This window comes from Trichechus manatus, unplaced genomic scaffold, assembly GCF_000243295.1.
Source record: "Trichechus manatus latirostris isolate Lorelei unplaced genomic scaffold, TriManLat1.0 scaffold00067, whole genome shotgun sequence".
Lineage (NCBI taxonomy): Eukaryota > Metazoa > Chordata > Mammalia > Sirenia > Trichechidae > Trichechus > Trichechus manatus.
The window spans coordinates 1,807,770-1,827,341 of record NW_004444003.1 but is presented as its reverse complement, the minus strand read 5'-3'; the positions used below and the strand labels follow the sequence as shown (position 1 = coordinate 1,827,341).

Genomic DNA, 19,572 nt, shown 5'->3' with positions numbered 1-19,572 from the left:
CTGGTATAAATCCCACTTGATTATGGTGAATTATTTTTTTTGATATGTTGCTGAATTCTATTGGCTAGAATTTTATTGAGGATTTTTGTGTCAATGTTCATGAGGGATACTGGTCTGTAATTTTCTTTCCTTGCGGTGTCTTTACCTGGTTTTGGTATCAGGGTTATGCTGGCGTCACAGAATGAGTTTGGGAGTATTCCATCCTTTTCTATGCTCTGAAATACCGTCAGTAGTAGTGGTGTTAACTCTTCTCTGAGAGTTTGGTAGAATTCTCCAGTGAAGCCGTCCGGGCCAGGGCTTTGTTTTTGTTGGGAGTTTTTAAATTACCTTTTCAATCTCTTCTTTTGTTACAGGTTTATTTAGTTGTTCTACTTCTGTTTGTGTCAGTTTAGGTAGGTAGCGTGTTTCTAGAAATTAGTCCATTTCCTCTAGGTTATCAAATTTGTTAAGAGTACAATTTTTCATAGTATCCTGTTATGATTCTTTTAATTTCAGTTGGATCTGTTATGGTATCACCCATCTCATTTCTTATACAGGTTATTTGCTTCCTCTCCTGTGTTTCTTTTGTCAGTCTGGCCAGTGGTTTATCAATTTTGTTGATGTTTTCAAAGAACCAGCTTTTGGTCTCGTTAACTCTTTCAATTGTTTTTCTATTCTCTATTTCACTTAATTCTGCTCTAATTCTTATTATTTCCTTTCTTCTGGCACTCGAGGGCTTCTTTTGATGCTCTTTCTTCATGTTCAAGTTGTAGGGTTAATGTTTTGCTTTTGGCCCTTTCTTCCTTTTGGATGTGTGCATTTATTGCTATAAACTGATCTCTGAGCACTGCTTTAGCTGTGTCCCAAAGTTTCTGGTAGGATGTGTTTTCGTTCTTATTTGATTCTATGAATTTCTTTATTCCATCCTTAATTTCTTCTATAACCCAGTAGTTTTTGAGCAAGGTGTTGTTCAATTTCCATGTGTTTGATTTTTTTTCCTTGCTTTTTCTGTTACTGATTTCAACTTTTATGGCTGTATAGTCAGAAAAGATGCTTTGTTAAAATTTCAATGCTTTGGATTTTGTTAAGGTTTGCTTTATGGTTTAATGTGTGATCTATTCTGGAGAATGTTCCATGCGTGCTGGAAAAGAAAGTATACTAGGTTGCTGTTGGGCGGAGTGTTCGGTGTATGTCTATGAGATCAAGTTGGTTGATTGTAGCATTTAGATCTTCTGTGTTTTTGTTGAGCTTCTTTCTGGATGTTCTGTCCTTCACCGAAAGTGATGTGCTGACGTCTCCTACTACTATTGTGGAGCTGTCTATCTCTTTTTTCAGTGCTGTTGGAGTTTGTTTTATGTATTTTGGAGCCCTGTTGTCGGATGTGTAAATATTTATTATAGTTATGTCCTCCTGGTGTATTGACCCTTTAACCATTATATAGTGTCCTTCCTTATCGTTTGTGGTAGATTTTACTTTAAAGTCTATTTTGTCAAGAGATTAATAGTGCCACTCCTGCTATTTTTTAAGTGTTGTTTGCTTGATATATTTTTTTCCATCCTTTGAGTTTTAGTTTGTGTCTTTAAGGTGTGTCTCTTGTAGACAGCATAGAGACAGATCATGTTTTTTTATCGAATCTGTCACTCTCAGTCTCTTTATTGGTGCATTTAGTCCATTTACATTCAGCATAATTATTGATAGGTATGAGTTTAGTGCTGTCATTTTGATGCCTTTTTTTGCGTGTGTTGTTCAGTTTCTTTGTTCCACTTAATTTTCTTGCTGAGTCATTTTTCTTTATGTATTTTCTTTTCATTTTTTCATTGTTATTGATTTTGTATTTGCTGAGTCTTTGTATTTTTCTTGTTCTTTGACTTATAGGATTGTTAGTTTCCTTTGTGGTTACCTTAATATTTACCCCTATTTTTCTATGTTTATACAGTCTTTTATTTCTTTATATCTCCTTGACTTCCTCCTCATATGAAAAATCTTTGTCTACATTTTTAGTCCCTCTACTTTGTTTTAATGTTTTCATCTTTTACACATTGACATCTGTTTCCCTATTTTCAGTGTTTTAGCTTTTATTTTTGTGACTTCCCTATCTGGGTTGATATATGGTTGCTCTGCTGTGTTCTAGTCTTGAGTTGTCATCTGATGTTATTGATTTTCTAACCAGAGGATTCCCTTTAGTATTTCTTGTAATTTTGCTTTGGTTTTTACAAATTCCCTCAACTTCTGTTCATCTGGAAATGTCCTAATTTCTCCATCATATGTGAGAGACAGTTTTGCTGGATACATAATTCTTGGCTGGCAATTTTTTTCCTTCAAGGCTTTATATATGTTATCCCATTGCCTTCTTGCCTGCATGGTTTCTGGTGAGTAGTTCGAGCTTATTCTTATTGACTCTCCTTTGCAGGTAACTTTTCGTTTATCCTAGCCGCTCTTAAAATTCTCTCTTTATCTTTGGTTTTGGCAAATTTGATTATAATACGTCTTAGTGATTTTCCTTTGGGATCTACCTTATGTGGGGTTCGATAAGCATCTTGGATAGATATCTTCTCATCTTTCACGATATCAGGGAAGTTTTCTGCCAACAAGTCTTCAACAATTCTCTCTGTATTTTCTGTCATCCACCCCCCCACCCTTCTGGTACTCCAATCACTCGCAGGTTATTTCTCTTGATAAGAGTCCCACATAATTCTTAGGACTTCATTTTTTTTTAATCCTTTTATCTGATGTTTCCTCAGATAAGTTGGTGTCAAGTGCTTTATCTTCAATCTCACTAATTCTGATTTCCATTGCCTCAGTTCTGCTCCCATGACTTTCTATTGAGTTGTGTAATTCTGACATTTTATTGTTAAGCCTCTGGATTTCTGATTGCTGTCTCTCTATGGATTCTTGCAGCCTGTTAAATATGTCATTATGTTCTTCTCTAGTCTTCTTAAGTTCCCCTATTGCTTGGTCTGTGTTCTGCCTGATCTCCTTCCTGATCTCTTGAAGGGTTCAGTATATTAATCTTTTGTATTCTGTCTCTGGTAATTCTAAGATGTTTTCTTCCTCTGGAAAATTTCTAGATTCTTTATCTTGGGAGCTTGCTGAGGCCATCATGGGCTGCCTCTTTATGTGATTTGATATTGACTGTTGTCTCTGAGCCATCAATAAGTTATCATATTTATTTATTTATTTTATGTTTGCTTACTGTGTCCTAGCTTCTTGTTTTGTTTTGACATGCCCAAATAGGCTGCTCGTGTGTGCCAGCCCAATCACCAGCACCCCTGAAGCTCCAATGTCCTCCCACCAGGTGGCCAGACCTGCCACTAAGTATGTGAGCCCAGGAATCCACCCACCCCTCCTGTATGGATTCAGCTCAGGTGTCCAGGTACCAAGTGTGTGGTGCAAGCTCTCACCTACATTCTAGTCAGGCATGGGTGATTGGTGTAGGCACAGTCATCCAGCTGCAGCAGGGAGATACAGGCTGAGTAAGGCAGGGGGTCGACAGCTACCCCCAAGTGTCTAAGAGGAAAGTGTGGCCCTGTTCCCTAAAGTGCGTAGATGGGTGGGTTTTGCAGCTGGATTATGAGCACCTATTGCTGTGGCTGTGAGGACTGGGGGGCACCTCTTATTCTTGGGCCCCTATTGCAGGTGGGTAAGTGGTGTAGGTGGAGCCACTAGTCCTCAGGCCCCTGATGCGGGTAGGTGAAGACCGTGCTTAATGGGCAGAGCAGTGACAAATGTCAAGAAGCTGCCACTTCACAGCTGAAACAGTTGAAGTTAGACTTCAGTTATATACTCTGTTGTACTGCAGTAATGAGAGCCTATACTGTTGAAATGGGCACACACAAGTCTATGTAGGGGGACAGGGACTCAAACTCCGTGGATCCCTTATGCCTGTGCCTAGGCAAAGGAGCTGTGCCTACCCTGAATTCCTGGCTTAGGGGAGCCAGCAGATTATTTTTTCCCCTTTTTGTTAATTTGTTCACTCTCCAAGGCCGGAAGAATGGCTCCAGGTGTGACAGGTCCTACTTCCAGCCCAGAGGACTCGGCAATTGCTGAAGCCAGTCCTGGACCCAGTACAGAGCATGGAGTTGGGAGGTAAACGGGAGAGACGGTTTTCCCTAAACGGGGTGTTTTTGATCCGTGCGGTAGACCAGATGCAAGTACTTATCTTTTGCCGATTGAGGGCTGTGTCTCACTGGTTCTGGATGGCGGAGTAGACTCTCTGCCACTGGGTCTCTCCCGATGTGGAAAATGCCTCCCAAGCACTGCTGCTTACCTGCCTCACTGTACACCAAGCTGATCAGGCCTGAAGGGCTCAGGCTTTCGCCAGGTCAGGTCTGGCAACTTCTCGCTGCTTCCGAACTGTCTCTCCCTCCCCCGCCACTCAGTCCGATTCCTCAACTTTGCCTTTGATGTCCAGGGCTCCTAGACTGTCATATATAATAGATTCACTTGTTTTTTCGGGTGTTTGTTGTAAGAGGGACCATCAGAAGCATCTGACTACTCTGCCATCTTGGCCCTGCCTCCTCCATAGGGTTTTCAATAGCTGATTTATTGGAAGTAGATCACCAGGGCTTTCTTCCCAGGCAGCTCTGGGTGGACTCAAATTTCTAACTTTTTGGATAGCAGCCGAGCACATTAACCATTTGCACCACACAGGGACTCCCAAAGCTGTCATTAAGATCTAAATAAAGCCCTGCTTTACAGAACACTCAAGTACCTCTCAAGAATGTGAGGTATGCCTTTTCTCCCCCATTTCCTCATTCTCCAAATTCTGGAAACAAATGGAATCCTTGCCTACTCAATAACAGCTAAACACAGAACTAGTTACCACATGATTCAGCAATTCCATTACTAGGTATCTAACTCTGAGAACTGAAAACATGTATGTCCACATAAAAACTTGCACACAAATGTTCATGGCAGTGTTATTCATAATAACCAAAAGGTGGAAACAGCCCAAATGTCCATAAATTAATGAGTGGATAAATAAAAGGTTGTATGTCCATACCATGGAATATTATTTGATCATAAAAGGAAATAAAGTACTGATATATGCTACAACACAGGTGAAAACATTATGCTACGTAAAGAAGTCAGTCACAAAGGACCACACAGTATATGATTCCAATTGTATGAAATGTCCAGAATAGGCAAATCCATAGAGAAAAATAGTAGATTAGTGATTGCCTAGGGTTGGGGGAGGTGGGGGAATTAGGGTAGGGGTGAGAGCTAAGGGTGCAGGGTTTCTTTTTGGGGTAATGAAAATGTCCTAAAATCAATTGTGGTCATGGGTACATGACTCTATGAATATATTAAAGGCCACTGAATTGTACACTTCAAATGGGTGGATTGTATGGTATGTAAATTATCTAAAACTTTAAAAAAAAAAAAAAAAGCCAGATGTAGCTTCTTCCTAAAATCCTAACTCTCCCAATTCACCACACTGCACATTATACTGCACTGTCAGGGCAGAGCCTGAGGGGTACACTTACTGTCCAGCCCTCAGAACATGGGGACAGAGCTCTCTACACACCAGCTCCCTACTGGATAATGGTTAATTCTCACTTAATTCTAGTATAGTTCATTCTGAAGTTCCCTTTAAAAGGTGACCTGCCATGAGAGGGGAAGGCAGAGAGGGTTAGGAGCTGGTTGAATGGACATGGGGATCTAGGGTGGAAAGGAGGAGTGTGCTGTCACAGTACACGGAGAGCAATTAGAGTCACATAACAATGTATGTATAAATTTTTTTATCGGGAAAAATAAATAAAAAGTGACCTGCTATTGGCTGGTGCTGGATAAACAATGCACAAAAGGCACAGAACACTAGACGATGCACAAAGGATCAGAGTGGGACAGAAACAAGGGCATGCCTGCTGCCCCATTCTGAGAAAGCCTTCTGTCAATGTGCTGTATATGACAAGACAGCCACCAATGAGGGTATTCCCGGAAAAAGTGGGTAGCTAGCTTGGGTCTAGGATGGCATTTAGAAAGGTTCAGGCCATCCTGAGTCTTTTTCTTATTCTTATTGTCCTCCTTAGGACAATAACTGGATGAGAGGAATACTTCAAATGTTTGATCTTCTCCAAAGAAGAAATGTTTGAAAACTCAGGGCCCTGCTCTGATCACATTCACACAGCAAAGGATCCCCTTCAGGGTTAAACATGTCAATGCAGCAGGCTATAATCAGGCTATTGAACAAATACTACTGTAACTAGGTCCGCCACAAATATAGGAAAACATCTACTAACCCTAAGTATAGCTTGAGGTAAAAAAGGTAATTCCACAGTCCTACTTTTAAAAGAGTACATTCACAGCACAAAAGTACCTATACTTCTAAGTTTAAGGATAAAAAATAAATACCTACTCAGGCAGAGACTTTTTATCAAAATAAGAAAATGATTCAGAGAAAAATCACAATACACATAAGTTGCTGCAAAAATATTAACCACCTTTGTATATACCGAACACTATAATAAACTTAATAAAAATGACAATGACACGGAGTTCCAGTCATTAGCATACAATATGAAAAAGGAACAATTTTAATGTAAGCCATGTCCAATCTTCTGGATGCAGGAAATAATACATTGCAAATTTTTTTTGTTCTAAAAACTTAATTGCTATAATTTTTACTTATGGTTAAATGAGCATTCAAAATCAAGGAGGCAGATAATCATTTTAAACATTAAATAATTTAAAAAATCACACAGTATTTTAAAAAATGTAGTTACCTCGCCTGACGCCTCATCGATTAAAGGTATCTGGGTAGGAGTTTCAACTTCAATTGATATCTATGAAAATAAAATAAGAGATCATGTATATATCTTATCACCTACATTTGGTTTTTCATGGCTTGGTATGCCTTTACATCACAAACACAGGAAGAGGACTAGAGAAAAGTTACAGACTCTCTCCACATAATAATTTCTGATTTCACTATAATATACTTTTTAATAGCTTAAAAAGATATAAAGCTAAAATAAGACTTTTCTGGAAGTTGATTTGGCAATATGTATCAAAAGTGTTATAAATTTATATATCCTTTGACACACCAATTTTATTTCCATAAATTCAATTTTCCTCTGTTCATCTCCCTGTCACTCCCATTCCCCTCTCCCTTTGAATCTAAGTCTCTGTAAAATATGTAGTGATATGTGTCTTCAGGTTTTATGCTATGAAACACAGTCTGGGTCAATACATGATGCTCTGTAAAAACACCTGGTTCACTGATTCTAATTGCTACAGAGTGCTCCATAATGACCTTGCATACTTGACTAGATCAATGACAAGCACATAACAGGCACTCAGTAAGTACTTGATGAATGAATGAAGGAATGTAATTTTTCATCTTCTTAGTCTACTAATGTAAAATATGGTATTTGAGGTTCAAGTGTTAAAAATATCCTTGCATTTCTGAGATTGACAGATCTTATTCATGATGTATTATTTTTTTAAATAGGGTTAGATTCAGTTAGCTACTATCTTAATTAGGATTTTTACATGTGTTCATATATGAACTGGACTTTTTTCCCATGTAGTATCACTATCAAGAAACCCTGGTGGTGTAGTGGTTAAGAGCTATGGCTGTTAACCAAAAGGTCAGCAGTTCAAATCCACCAGGCACTCCTTGGAAACCCTATGGGGCAGTTCCACTCTGTCCTCTAGGGTCGCTATGAGTAGGAATCAACTAGACAGCAATGGGTTTTTTTATGGATATCAACTATATTAACAAACATTTTACACTATAAAATATTAAAATGCATCTTAGCTAGAGAGTCAGTGAGACTAGACAAATAAAACTAAGGACCTAGATCAAACTGCTGAGGGACAAGAAAAACAAATCAACAATAATAATAAAAGTCAACCTTTTCCAAACTGCTGAATTATGAAAGACTAAATGTCACTATTCTTATTAATGTCAATAAATCCGGTGTGTGAGGAACTAGGCTTTGACTAATTCCAATCCTTTTTTCAATCTGTCTCTAAATACTATTTCCCATTTAAAAAACAGAAATAGTGTTAATCAAAAAAAATAAAACTTACAGTTCGTTTCTCCCAAAATCTGTATTTTGGGTTAGTTAACAACAACTCCTTAGTAACAGGAGAACAGTATAAGTAAACCTTCAAGCTGAAAGGAAAAGACAAAAAAAAAAACACAAAACTGTTTCAGTACAATCCAAGATGAAGCATCTTACTTGGTGACTAGGAAACACATTTCATCGTGTATCAGTTATCTCTATCAATTTAGAACTGTGCTGCCACAAAGGGTGTTAGAGTAGTTCCCCACATACCTACACATCACTGCCTCTTTTGGTCCTATCAAGAGCATGAAGGGAGGTGGGGAAGAAGCAGGTCAGGGAAAATACTATGTCCTCTGACTGCCTGAAAAAGTTGTTCCTCACCATTCTTATGACAGAGATGTGTTTGTCCATGACCAAGTTTGTTTGATAAGATAGCCGCCAAATGTTAAGCTGTATCTCTGGAAAATGGAAAGGAGGTGTGAGGAACAGAAGGTTTCTGCTTTATACTTCATATACATGTATTCTGCCTATTTTTTAAATTAACATATATTAATTTCATAATAAACTTTTTAAAAAAATCAACGGTATAGTTTAGAGGACAGTAATACAGTCAGTGGCAGACTGTATTTTCCAAACATGGCCACACTAATAAATACCCTGCCCTACACACTCTTCTTACAACATGGACATCGAAATTCTTCCATGTGGACTGTGTTCTATCCCCCTTGAACGTGGGCAGACTTTTTTAACTGCCTTAACCAACAGAATGTAGTGAAGTGATACTGCATGACATTAGAGGTTAGATCTCCAGGCAATATGGCTTCCTTCTGGCTCTCTCGGGACATACACTTTTTAAGCCCTGAATCTCCATGTAAGAAGTCCAGCTATCCTTAAACCACCATGCTGTAGAGGCTTTTTAGAGACAGCGAGATGCCCAAGGAACCCCAGCTGTTACAGCCCCAACTGCTTGAGTCTTCCCAGCTCAGCTGGCAGACATGTGAGTGAGTGAGCCTTGAGATCATTTGAGTCCCCAGGTGACACCCAGTCAAGCAGAAACCAACCATCCCCACTGTGCCCTGTCTGCATTCCTAATCTGCATAAACTGAGAGAGATAACGTCATTCTTGGTATTTTAAGATACTATGTTTGGGGATAATTTGTTACGCAGCAATTGATAACTAATACATAGGCTCTAAAATCAGACAGACCTGGTTGAAAGCCTGGTTCTGCCACTTACTGGCTGCATGACCTTGGCAACTAATTTAACCTCTCTGGTTCCTCAGTTTGCTCATCTGTAAAACAGAAATAATAATAGTATCTATTCAAAAGATGCTCAGGAGGCTCTAATGAAAATGTCAGCTACAAGAGGGCAGGGATTTTTGTCTGTGTTGCTCACTATTGTATCCTTAACATTCAGTATAGTGCCTGACTCATCATAGGTACTCAAAAAATTGCTGAACTAATAAATAAATATAGAGAATTTAGCATAGTGGCCAGCACATAGTAAGTACTCAATAAATAATATCTATTATTATCAAGAACACAGGCTGTTGATATCACTTAGTAGAGAAGCTGACATCCACTGGTTCAAAAGTTTAAAAGTCAATAAGGCCCTTTCCAAATACATATTTTGAGAATTTAGAATTTAAATTTAGGTAGTGGCTTCAGGAAAAGAATGCAATAGTTCAGCTTAAAAAAAGATCCGAAAATATTCACTCTTTAGTATGGAACAACCATTGCCACATATATACATAAAATCCACATTTACAAAATGAACAATGAACAAACTATTGCTGCACCCAACAGCATGAATAAATCACACAAATACAATGTTAAGTGAAAGAACGCAAATATAAAAGAGGCTATTCTGTACAATTTCACTTATATAAAATTAAAAAACAGCCAAGGTAAACTATGATGATAAATATCAGAATAGAGGTTACCTTTGGGAGAGAGGGCAATGACTGGAAGGAGGTCCAAGGAGTTTGGTGGTATTGGAACTGTTCTATTTCTTGATCTGGGTGGAAGCTACACAGATGTGTTCACTTTGTAAAAATTCATCAAACTGTACTCCTAGAATTTGTGTACTTTTCCGACTAGATGTCATATCTCAATTAAAAGATTTACTTAAACACACACAGGGAGTCCCCGGATTATGAACGAGTTCCATTCCTAAATCTGTCTTTAAGTCAAATTTGTACGTAAGTTATAACAGGTACAGTTTGTATCTGATGTCAGTCAAATGTTTGTCTTAGTATATTATGTACCTTTCTATGTATAAAAAACATTAAAGAAATACTTCCAGATACACTAAAACATCTTTAACATAATAATACAGTAATATAGTCAGCCTTCCATATCCATGGGTTCTGCATCCGCGGATTCAATCAACTGCAGATTGAAAATATTCAGGGAAAAAAAAGTTTCAAAAAGCAAAACTTGAATTTGCTGCACACTGAGCGCTATGCTGAATCCATGTGAGTGAAATGATGTGTAGGCATACCCTGTTGTAGCCTCCTACCATTTCACAGATCCTGTCTCTCTCCAGCACTCGTTGTTTGAGCTTGCAAAGACTGAGAAAGGATGTAAGTGTTAAGTGGAAGTATTAACAAGTATTTACATAGCATCTACATTGCATTAGGTATTGTAAATAATCTAGAGATTACTAAAGTTTAGGGGAGGATGTGAGTAGGTTATATGCAAATATTAAGCCATTTTATATAAGGGACTTGAGTATCCCTGGATTCTAGTATCTGCAAGGGTCCTGGAGCCAATCCCCTGTGGATACCGAGGGATGACTGTAATAATAATGTTTTGATGCATGTCGCAAAGTAGTGCTTGTTATTAGGAACCATTGCATATATCCTGAATTTTTAATATAATAGGCTTTACAGGGGTTGGTTGGTGTCATGGATTGAATTATGTCCCCCCAAAAATGCATGCATCAATTTGGCTGGGCCATGAGTCCCAGTACTGGGTGGTTATCCTCCATTTTGTGATTGTAATTTTATGTTAAAGAGGATTAGGGTGGGACTGTAACACCCTTCCTAAGGTCACATCCCTGATCCAATGTAAAGGGAGTTTCCCTGGGGTGTGACCTATACCACCTCTTATCTTATAAGAGAGGAATGGGAAGCAGGCAGAAAGTGGGGGACCTCATACCACCAAGAAAGCAGTGCTGGGAGCAGAGCACATCCTTTGGATCTGGGGTCCCTGTGCGGAGAAGCTCCTAGTCCAGGGGAAGATTAATGAGAAGGCCGACAGAGAGAGAAAGACTTCCTCTGGAGCTGACACCCTGAATTTGGACTTCTAGCCTACTTACTTACTGTGAGGAAATAAATTCCTCTTTGTTAAAGCCATCCACCTGTGGTATTTATGTTTTAGCAGCGCTAGATAACTAAGACACTTGGTAACTACGGGTTGTACGTAAGTCAAACGTTTATAATCCAGGGACTGCCTCTAAGTAGCAAAGTAAATTACCTGCACTCCAATCTTCTTTTCAAGGCAGGGGCTCTTAATCCTTTCATGTGATCTAAAAACAAAAAAAAATCAACAATCAAATACACTTTTTTTTTTTTTCAGAAGATTTCTTAGCACAAGGAAACTGAGTCATCTGTTCTTTAAGCTTCCTTTTGAGAGAAAATACATGATAGGTTCACTTTTATAAGACACTGATTCCTATGGGCTACTAGCTCTTTCTTCTGTGGTGAGGAATCTGTCTTAGAACAGCCAGGAACCAGAAGAAGTTGACCATCTCTGAGCCCATCGAAAGCAAGTTCAAAAGAGCATGATCCTCTGCATCTTAGGGCCAAATCTAAATCACTCTGAGCAGCCACAGAAGAATGAGTGACCAAGGGCTCATTCAGAACAACTTCCTGCCCTTTCTGTTACTCTTCTTTGATTTCAATCCATTCTTCAGGCCACACTCTATGTGACCCACTCAATTCCCATCACCTGTTATTCCATCTAGAAGGTCAAGCTTGCTTCCATGGAAGCTTCTAGGAAATCATTCAGGCTCGAACAAGAATGAGAAGAGTTTCATTATCTCCTCACCCTACTTTGACTGCTTGGCTGAAAGATGGAATATTACCACCCCCATGGGCTTGCTCCACAGCTTTCCAAAAAAATAGACACAGGAAGAGGACATTTAAAGAAAAATAACATTTATACCAAGTATTAGATTAAATAGATAGTATATCTAAACATGTCCTGAATCTTTAGCACATAAAGGCCTAGATGACAATGACCAAACATTTCTAAATCGTTTAGTCAAAGTAAACCATTTCTAATTATTCTAACTATCTCCTCCAATACACACACACACACACACACACACACACGTGCGCCCTCAATTTATATGTGAAGACCCTTAAATCCAGTGAACACAAGGCAGTCACTGCACCTCACTTAGCAGACCATGACTGGACACATGCCTCCGCAGGACAGTCCACTTGCCTGCTCAAAGTGTGAATCTCCTCAGGTCACTCCTCGTTCAGTCTTTTAGGGCCTACGGGTAGGTTCTAGGGCAGGACTCTCAGTGATCAGGGTTTCCGAAGAGTTTATGCCATGGCAAAAAGAAGGCTGGAATCAGGACTCCGCTCCATGCTCCCAAACTGACTCAGCAGACAGCATCCTAAGAGCCTTCTCATCAAGACACCCCTTTCCTGACTGGTGGTCAAGGGAACCTGCATGAGTTTACTTGGTGCTGCTAGAAATGGCACCCAGAGTCTATTTTCCAGGACCTTTTTCCTTTTCCTTGGCCAGAACAAATCATCAAGTTGCCCCCTTCTGGATCTGCCCCAGCCCTGGGCCACTATTTCAGACCACGAACCCCCTCTTGTCTTCCACGTCTCAATGACATTTATAAAGCCTACCCTGAGTGACCTCTAAGGAGCCCTGGGGGCGCAGTGGTTAAGTGCTCAGCTGCTAATGGAAAGGCTGGCAGTTCATACCCACCCAGTGGCTCTGTGAGAGAACAATGTGGCACTCTGCTTCTGTAAAGATTTACAGCCTTGGAAGCCCTATGGGGCAGTTCTACTCTGTCCTACAGGGTCACTATGAGTTGGAATCAACTCAACAGCAACAGGTTTTGAGTGCAGCACTGAGCTCCACATGGTCCCTAAATGTGCTTCACAGCCCACCTCAAATTATATCAAAATATGATGCATACGTGAATTTTTTTCTAGCAAGAGTCCATAGATTTTGTCAGACATTCAAAAAAGTCTGTGTCCGAAACAGTTAAAAACCACTAGAATGCAATGTGAGAAATGCCCAAAAGCAGAAGTTGAATTCTCACCCTTGATGAGTTTACATCAAGGTTGAGTACAGACCTACACATAAGACAACAGGAAAAGTTATTATGAATCGCTAGATAGAAGAGACTCAATTTCTTGCTTAATGTACAAACTAATAATGATGGTTTCACAAATTCCTTTAGACAAATTATTTCTCCAAACCCACTACTCCTCAACATCAAGGGCAAGTCCCAAAGCCATACTTTAACAATGTCTATCAAATTTTGAGTTCAGAGATTCCAGTGAGACTGAACACAAAAGGTAAAAATGGGAGCATCCTTATCTCCAGTACTCTTAAACATCCAGAAGCAGATTCTCAATAAAAAACAAAACAAAAAATGTTATCCTCGAGAATAACCAGAAGGATCTCACAGTGCTGCTTGGCAACTAGAGAGCAGTGGTCCAGCTCTTCCTCATTAAAGAGAGATAATTGGTAACCTTGAGCAAGGAAGCAGAGAAATTTCCCAAAAGCAGTAACTTCAACAATTTGTCCCTAGGTGATGCAGCTGATGCAGTTGATGCAACTGGCTACCGATCAAAAGGATGGAAGTTCTAGCCCACCCAGAGGCCTTTAAAGAAAGTCCTGGCAATCCACTTCTGAAAAATCAGCCTTTGAAAACTATGGAGGACAGCTCAATTCTGACACACATGGGGTCACCATGAGTTGGAGTCAACTCTACGGCAACTGGTGGTAGAGTTAAAGTGATCGATTCCATGCACAAGACATTTGATCTTCACACAAACCCTGTGAGGAAGGGCAGTGTTATGATAACTGTAATATGTATGTATAAGTTCATTACACTAGGTGCCATCAGTAATCCTTATCAGGAACTCATGTTTCAAAGGGGTAGTTGCTACTTCTCAAGCTACTCTGTAAAGTCTACACTTAAAGAGACAGCCAGTGAAGTGCTTCAGTTTATCTTTATCTCCAACCAATGCCAAAACCAAACCAAACCCACTGCCGCTGAGTTGACTCAGACTCATAGCGACCCTACAGGACAGAGTAGAACTGCCCCATAGGGTTTACAAGGCTGCAATCTTTACGAAAGCAGACTGCCACATGTATCTCCCATGGACCTTCTGTTTTTGAACACAGACCTTTCCATTAGCAGCCGAGTGCTTTAACCACTAATCAATGGTTACTGGCCCCTAATCAATGCCAAAGGCTGTACTAATCAGCGTAATGAATATTAAAACGTTTTTCATTGGTAGAATGAGTAACCCATTAGTCAGCATAATAGGTGTTAAAAATGGGCAATGGTTGTGAGATTACTGGTATTCAAACTCTGGGGATTGGCTAAAGTATTTTAGAGATACTCTATCCTCACATGGAGCGTCTAGTAAGTTTAGAGCCCTTATCATTAGCAATGACAAACTAGTTGCCAACGAGTAGATTCTGACTCATGGCAACCTCATGTGTGTCAGAGTAGAACTGTGCTCCATAGAGTTTTCAATAGCTGATTTTTTGGAAGTAGATCGCCAGGCCTTTCTTCCAGGTGCCTCTGGGTAGACTCAAATTTCCAACCTTTTGGTTAGCAGCCAAGCAGTTTGCAACACCCAGGGACTCCATCAGGGATGACACTCTAGACTTCATCCCTAAATGGCCATGTTTCCAGTTGTGAGATCATAGTATTCTGGTTTTCTGCTGCCATCCTGCCTCTAAACTAGAATGAACCTTTCATACTGGATGTGGTCAGAACATCTAAAAGGAGGGGGAACTTGTACTTAGTGGAGCCTATAGACAGGTGGTTTAGAACGCATGTTTGTGTGTGTGTCCGCTTGCTAACGAAGGTTTGGTTGGGTGTGTGGCAGAATTTGATGTGAAACTTATTTCCTTTATAATATGGTAGTGAGGATGTGGGAGAACTAATCCTAGCCAATTTCGGACTACAAGCCGCTATGATAACTACCAAAGAATCTAATAGTTGGGCCTGACCAAATAAGCCTGACAGTGCAAAACAGGCAGACGCTGTTCTGTCCCATTTCACAAAGGAAGAAAATAAAGCCTTAGAGAAGTTGAACAGCCAGACTGAGACAAGGTGTAGTTGATAATCCCTCCTCTTGTCTCCCAAAGCCTGCACCTTTCTTGCTCCAGGGCCCCGATGCCAGCTTCTCCTCCTCTATCCAGCCCCTCGGGCGATTCTCCCGCGAGGCCAAAGCACTAGCAGCCCCCTGCTTCCCTGGGAGTGGGAAACGCGCAGAGCTCACTCACCCTTGTGGCAGTGGGACAGGAAGTAAGCACGCGCCCGCAGGTTCTCCCGGTCGAAGCGGTCTATGGAGATGGTTGGATACTCAACCATCTGTCCGCCGAAGGAACTCATACCTTCCGCCAATCTCTGCGGACAAAACTCCGCGCCGGCCGCCGCTGAAGCCCAGCTTGTCTCTGACCCCGCTGCCACTTCCGGGAGCCCGCCCGCCGCCTTGCCATTGGCCAGCCGACGCGCAGCCTCGCCCAATCAAAGCAACCTTGTGGTCAGGGGGCGGTGCTATGGAACGTCCAGTCACGTTCCTGCCTCCCGCAAACTTAGAATTTAAAAAAAAAAAACCAGCTGCGTGCGCAACAGGTGAGGGGGCTCCTTTGCCTAGTCCTGGAGAGGCTGGGTGGAGTGGAGGGTTTAGAGTGAGGGTTCTGGTTCCTGCTGAAAGTCTCGACAGAACAGTACGAGTGTTGCCTGGTGAAGGGTTGTTGTCCGTGTCTGTAGCAGAAGCGGAAACACCTAATAGTAGCTGAAAGAGCTGGTTCCACCCAAGGATGCGAGGTGGGGTGTAGAGTTTCGCTTCAGAATCAGACTGCGTTTCATTTCCTGCTTTTCTACTCATAGCCTGAAAGCCGAGTTCAGTTTCTTCATCTTTAAAATGGCAATCGTAGTTTCTACCTCGTGACAAAACCATGAGTATTGTTGTGAGGTACCTTGGAGTCGGATCCGACTCATAGCGACACTATGTACAACAGAAGGAAACACTGCCCGGTCCTGGGCCATCCTCACAATGGTCTCAATGTTTGAGCCCATTGTTGCAGCCACTGTGTCAGTCAATCTCGTGGAGGGTCTTCATCTTTTTCCCTGACCCTTTGCTTTACCAAGCATGATGTCTTCTCCAGGGACTGTATGAGAAAATTGTAAAGAACACAAAACAAAATAAAAAACCAAACCCATTGCCGTGAAGTCAATTCCCACTCATAGTGACCCTATAGGACAAAGTAGAACCGTCCCACAGGGTTTCCGAGGAGTAGATGGTGCATTTGAACTGCCAACCTTTTGGTTAGCAGCCAGGCTCTTAACCACTCTACCACCAGGACTCCTACGAGTTGGAATTGACTTGACGGCAAAGGGCCTCATGGTAGTTCATTAATTATTAGTTTGCTCTCCCACTTACAATCTACAAATTGAATGAATAAACAATCGCTGATGATCATAATTTAAACACATGATTTTAGGGTAAATAAATAAAGACCCCAAGGATATCTTAGCTGCTAGCCTTCCTCCTCCCCCCTTTAGAGCTGTATTATTAGTGGTCAGAAAGAAGTGTAAAAGATGGTAGCATAATGGGGAAGGGAGGAGGTCTAGAATTTTTTAACCACCAAAACTACTTTATAAAAAGATTTGTTAACGTATTAAGATTCACCAAATAATCACAGTGACATTTATTGTATCCCTATCTAGCAATTCTTCTTAGATACCTCTGTATTATTAACCACAAACAACTCACTTTTGAGGTCCTGCTTTGTGCATAGCACCGCGACAAGCCTGATAGTGCTTAGTGCTTACACAGATGACTAAAATGTGCCTTAAAGTTGTTTTCAGTCTATGGGGAGAGGACACATTTGTAGAACATGGTAAGTAAAATGGAAATAAATCCAGGAACAATGAATCAGAATGCCACCCTCAGAGAATTTATTTCTATGTTTATATATCAGCATGTTCCTGCAGCCAAGTTACTCAGAGTCCCTATTCAAATACAGACACTCATAAAATCTTTAAAAAAAAAAAAAAAAAAAGGCGGGAGGAGTGGGAGAAGTATAGAGGGCTATCACTGTGTCTAAAAGGAGCCCTGGTGGCACAGTAGTTAAGCCCTCAGTGGCTAACTGAAAAGTCTGTGGTTCCAACCCATCAACTGCTGTGCAGGAGAAAGATATGGCAATCTGCTTCAGTACAGATTTACAGCCTTGGAAACCTTGGGGCAGTTCTACTCTGTCCTACAAGGTCACTGTGAGTCAGAATCGACTCGGCAATAGGTTTGGTTTGGTTTTATCATTGTATTTAGGTTCATAGGTGGCACAAATGGCTTGCCTTGGGCTACTAACCAAAAAGTAGGCAGTTCAAATCCACCCAGTGGTGCCAGGAAAGAAAGGCCTGGCTTCTACTTCTGTTAAGATTATGTCCATTGAAAATTCTATGGATTGCAGTTCTACTCTGGCACACAAGGGATGGGAACTGACTCAAGGGCAATCGGTTTGTCTTTGTTTTTTAATTGCTATCTAGGTTGACTGTACCTAAGGATAAATTCTGCAGTGAGCCTGGCATCTAGAGAGTTCCATGTATCTACTTCTGACAAAAATTAGAGCTTGTGGAAAAGCTGCAGTTCAAGATAATGCTCATATTCTTATCTATTTGCCCACTTACTTATCCCCACTTCTTTTCACAGTGAATACAGTACAAAAGAATGTAGGAAAATGTTGACAGAGTCTGGACAAAGGGGAAAGATAGACAGAATATAGTGAAGACAGGTAAGAATAGCTCACAGACATGCACACATGTATTCTTGTGAGAGGTGGGCCATATATTTGGCTTTCCTAGAGGCCAAAGTAAAGAGGGAGGCATTATCATCTACAACCTCTATGGCATCCTTAACATGAAAATAAAACAGCTTTTCAGAAGAAGCCCAATTTTCTGGACACTGAGTCGCAAGAGAAATTTCTCCCATGCGTGCTTATAAAGAAAATTGTGAGAGACGGGGCCAAGATGGCAGAGTAGTCAGACTCTTCTGGTGGACACTCTTACAACAAAGACCCAAAATTGATTATATATGGCAATCTGGGAGCCCTGAACATCAAAGGCAGAGTTGAGGACTGGACTGAGTGGCAGGGGGAGAGAGAGAGACGGTTTGGAAGCAGCCAGGAGTTGCCAGACCTGAGCCGGCGAAAGCCTGAGCACTTCAGGCTCGATCAGCTTGTGGGTGAGTGGTGAGGCAGGCAAGCAGCCATGCTCAGGAGGCGCATTTTCTGCACCAGGAGATACTCACCACCAGGGAGTCTCCCCGGCCACCCAGAAACAGTGAGAAACAGCCCTCATTGGCGAAAGATAAGTACTTCCATACGGCTTACCAAGCGGATCAAAAACACCCCCCTTAGGGAAGCCCCCATTTACCTCCCCGCTCCCTGCTCTGCCCTGGCTCCCAGACCAACTTCAACAATTGCCGAGTCCCCTGGGACGGAAGTAAGATCTGTCACATGCCCAGAGCCATTCTCCCTGCCCTGGAGAGTGAACAAATTAACAAAAAGGAGAAAAAATAAACTGCAGGCTCCCTTAAGCCAGGAACCCAGGGTAAGCACAGCTCCTTTGCCTCGGCACAGGCATAGGGATCTGCAGACTTTGAGTGCTTTTCCCCCTGCATAGACTTGTGTGGGCCCATCTCAGTAGTGTAGGCCTTCATTACTGCAATACAAAAGGGTATATACCAGAACTCTAACTTCAACTGTTTTAGCTGTGAAGTGGCAGGTTCTTGACAATTGTCACTGCTCTGCCCATTAAGCGGGGTCTTCACCTACCCACATCAGGGGCCTCAGGACAGGTGGCTCCACCCATGCCACCTGGCCACCTGCAATAGGGGCCCATGAATAAGAGGTGCCCCCTAGTCCTTACAGCTAACATCATTAGGTGCTCATAATCTGACTGCAAAACCTACCCACCTGCGTGCTCTAGGGAACAAGGACATGCATTCTTCCTGGACACTCAGGGGTGGCCGTCAGGCCCCTGCCTTGCTCTGAGTGTGTCCCCCTGTTGCAGCCAGATGCCTGTGCTTACACCAATCATCCATACCTGTCTAGGACAGTAAGTGAGCCTACACCACACACTTGGTAGCTATCTACCTGGGCACCAGAGCTGAATCCATACAGGAGGAGTGGGCAGAATCCTGAGCTCACATACATAGTAACAGATCTAACCACCTGCTGACAGCACATTAGGGCTTCAAATATGCCAATAATCAAACTAGCTCATATGAGCAGCCTATTTGGGCATATCAAAACAAAACAAGAAGCTGGGACACAGTAAGCAAATGTAAAAT

At 41.4% G+C, this 19,572-nt stretch overlaps 1 protein-coding gene across 1 annotated transcript in view; it reads right to left on the bottom strand.

The window, feature by feature from the left end:
• DCLRE1C (DNA cross-link repair 1C) overlaps nucleotides 1–15,705 on the bottom strand; it is a 70,676-nt gene extending 54,971 nt beyond the window's left edge. The window contains 4 exon segments of the mRNA XM_023734336.1: nucleotides 6,705–6,764; nucleotides 8,017–8,101; nucleotides 11,474–11,525; nucleotides 15,500–15,705. Of these exon segments, the coding sequence (XP_023590104.1) occupies nucleotides 6,705–6,764; nucleotides 8,017–8,101; nucleotides 11,474–11,525; nucleotides 15,500–15,608 (306 nt within the window). The 5' untranslated portion in view covers nucleotides 15,609–15,705.
• Nucleotides 15,706–19,572: the final 3,867 nt, after the last annotated feature.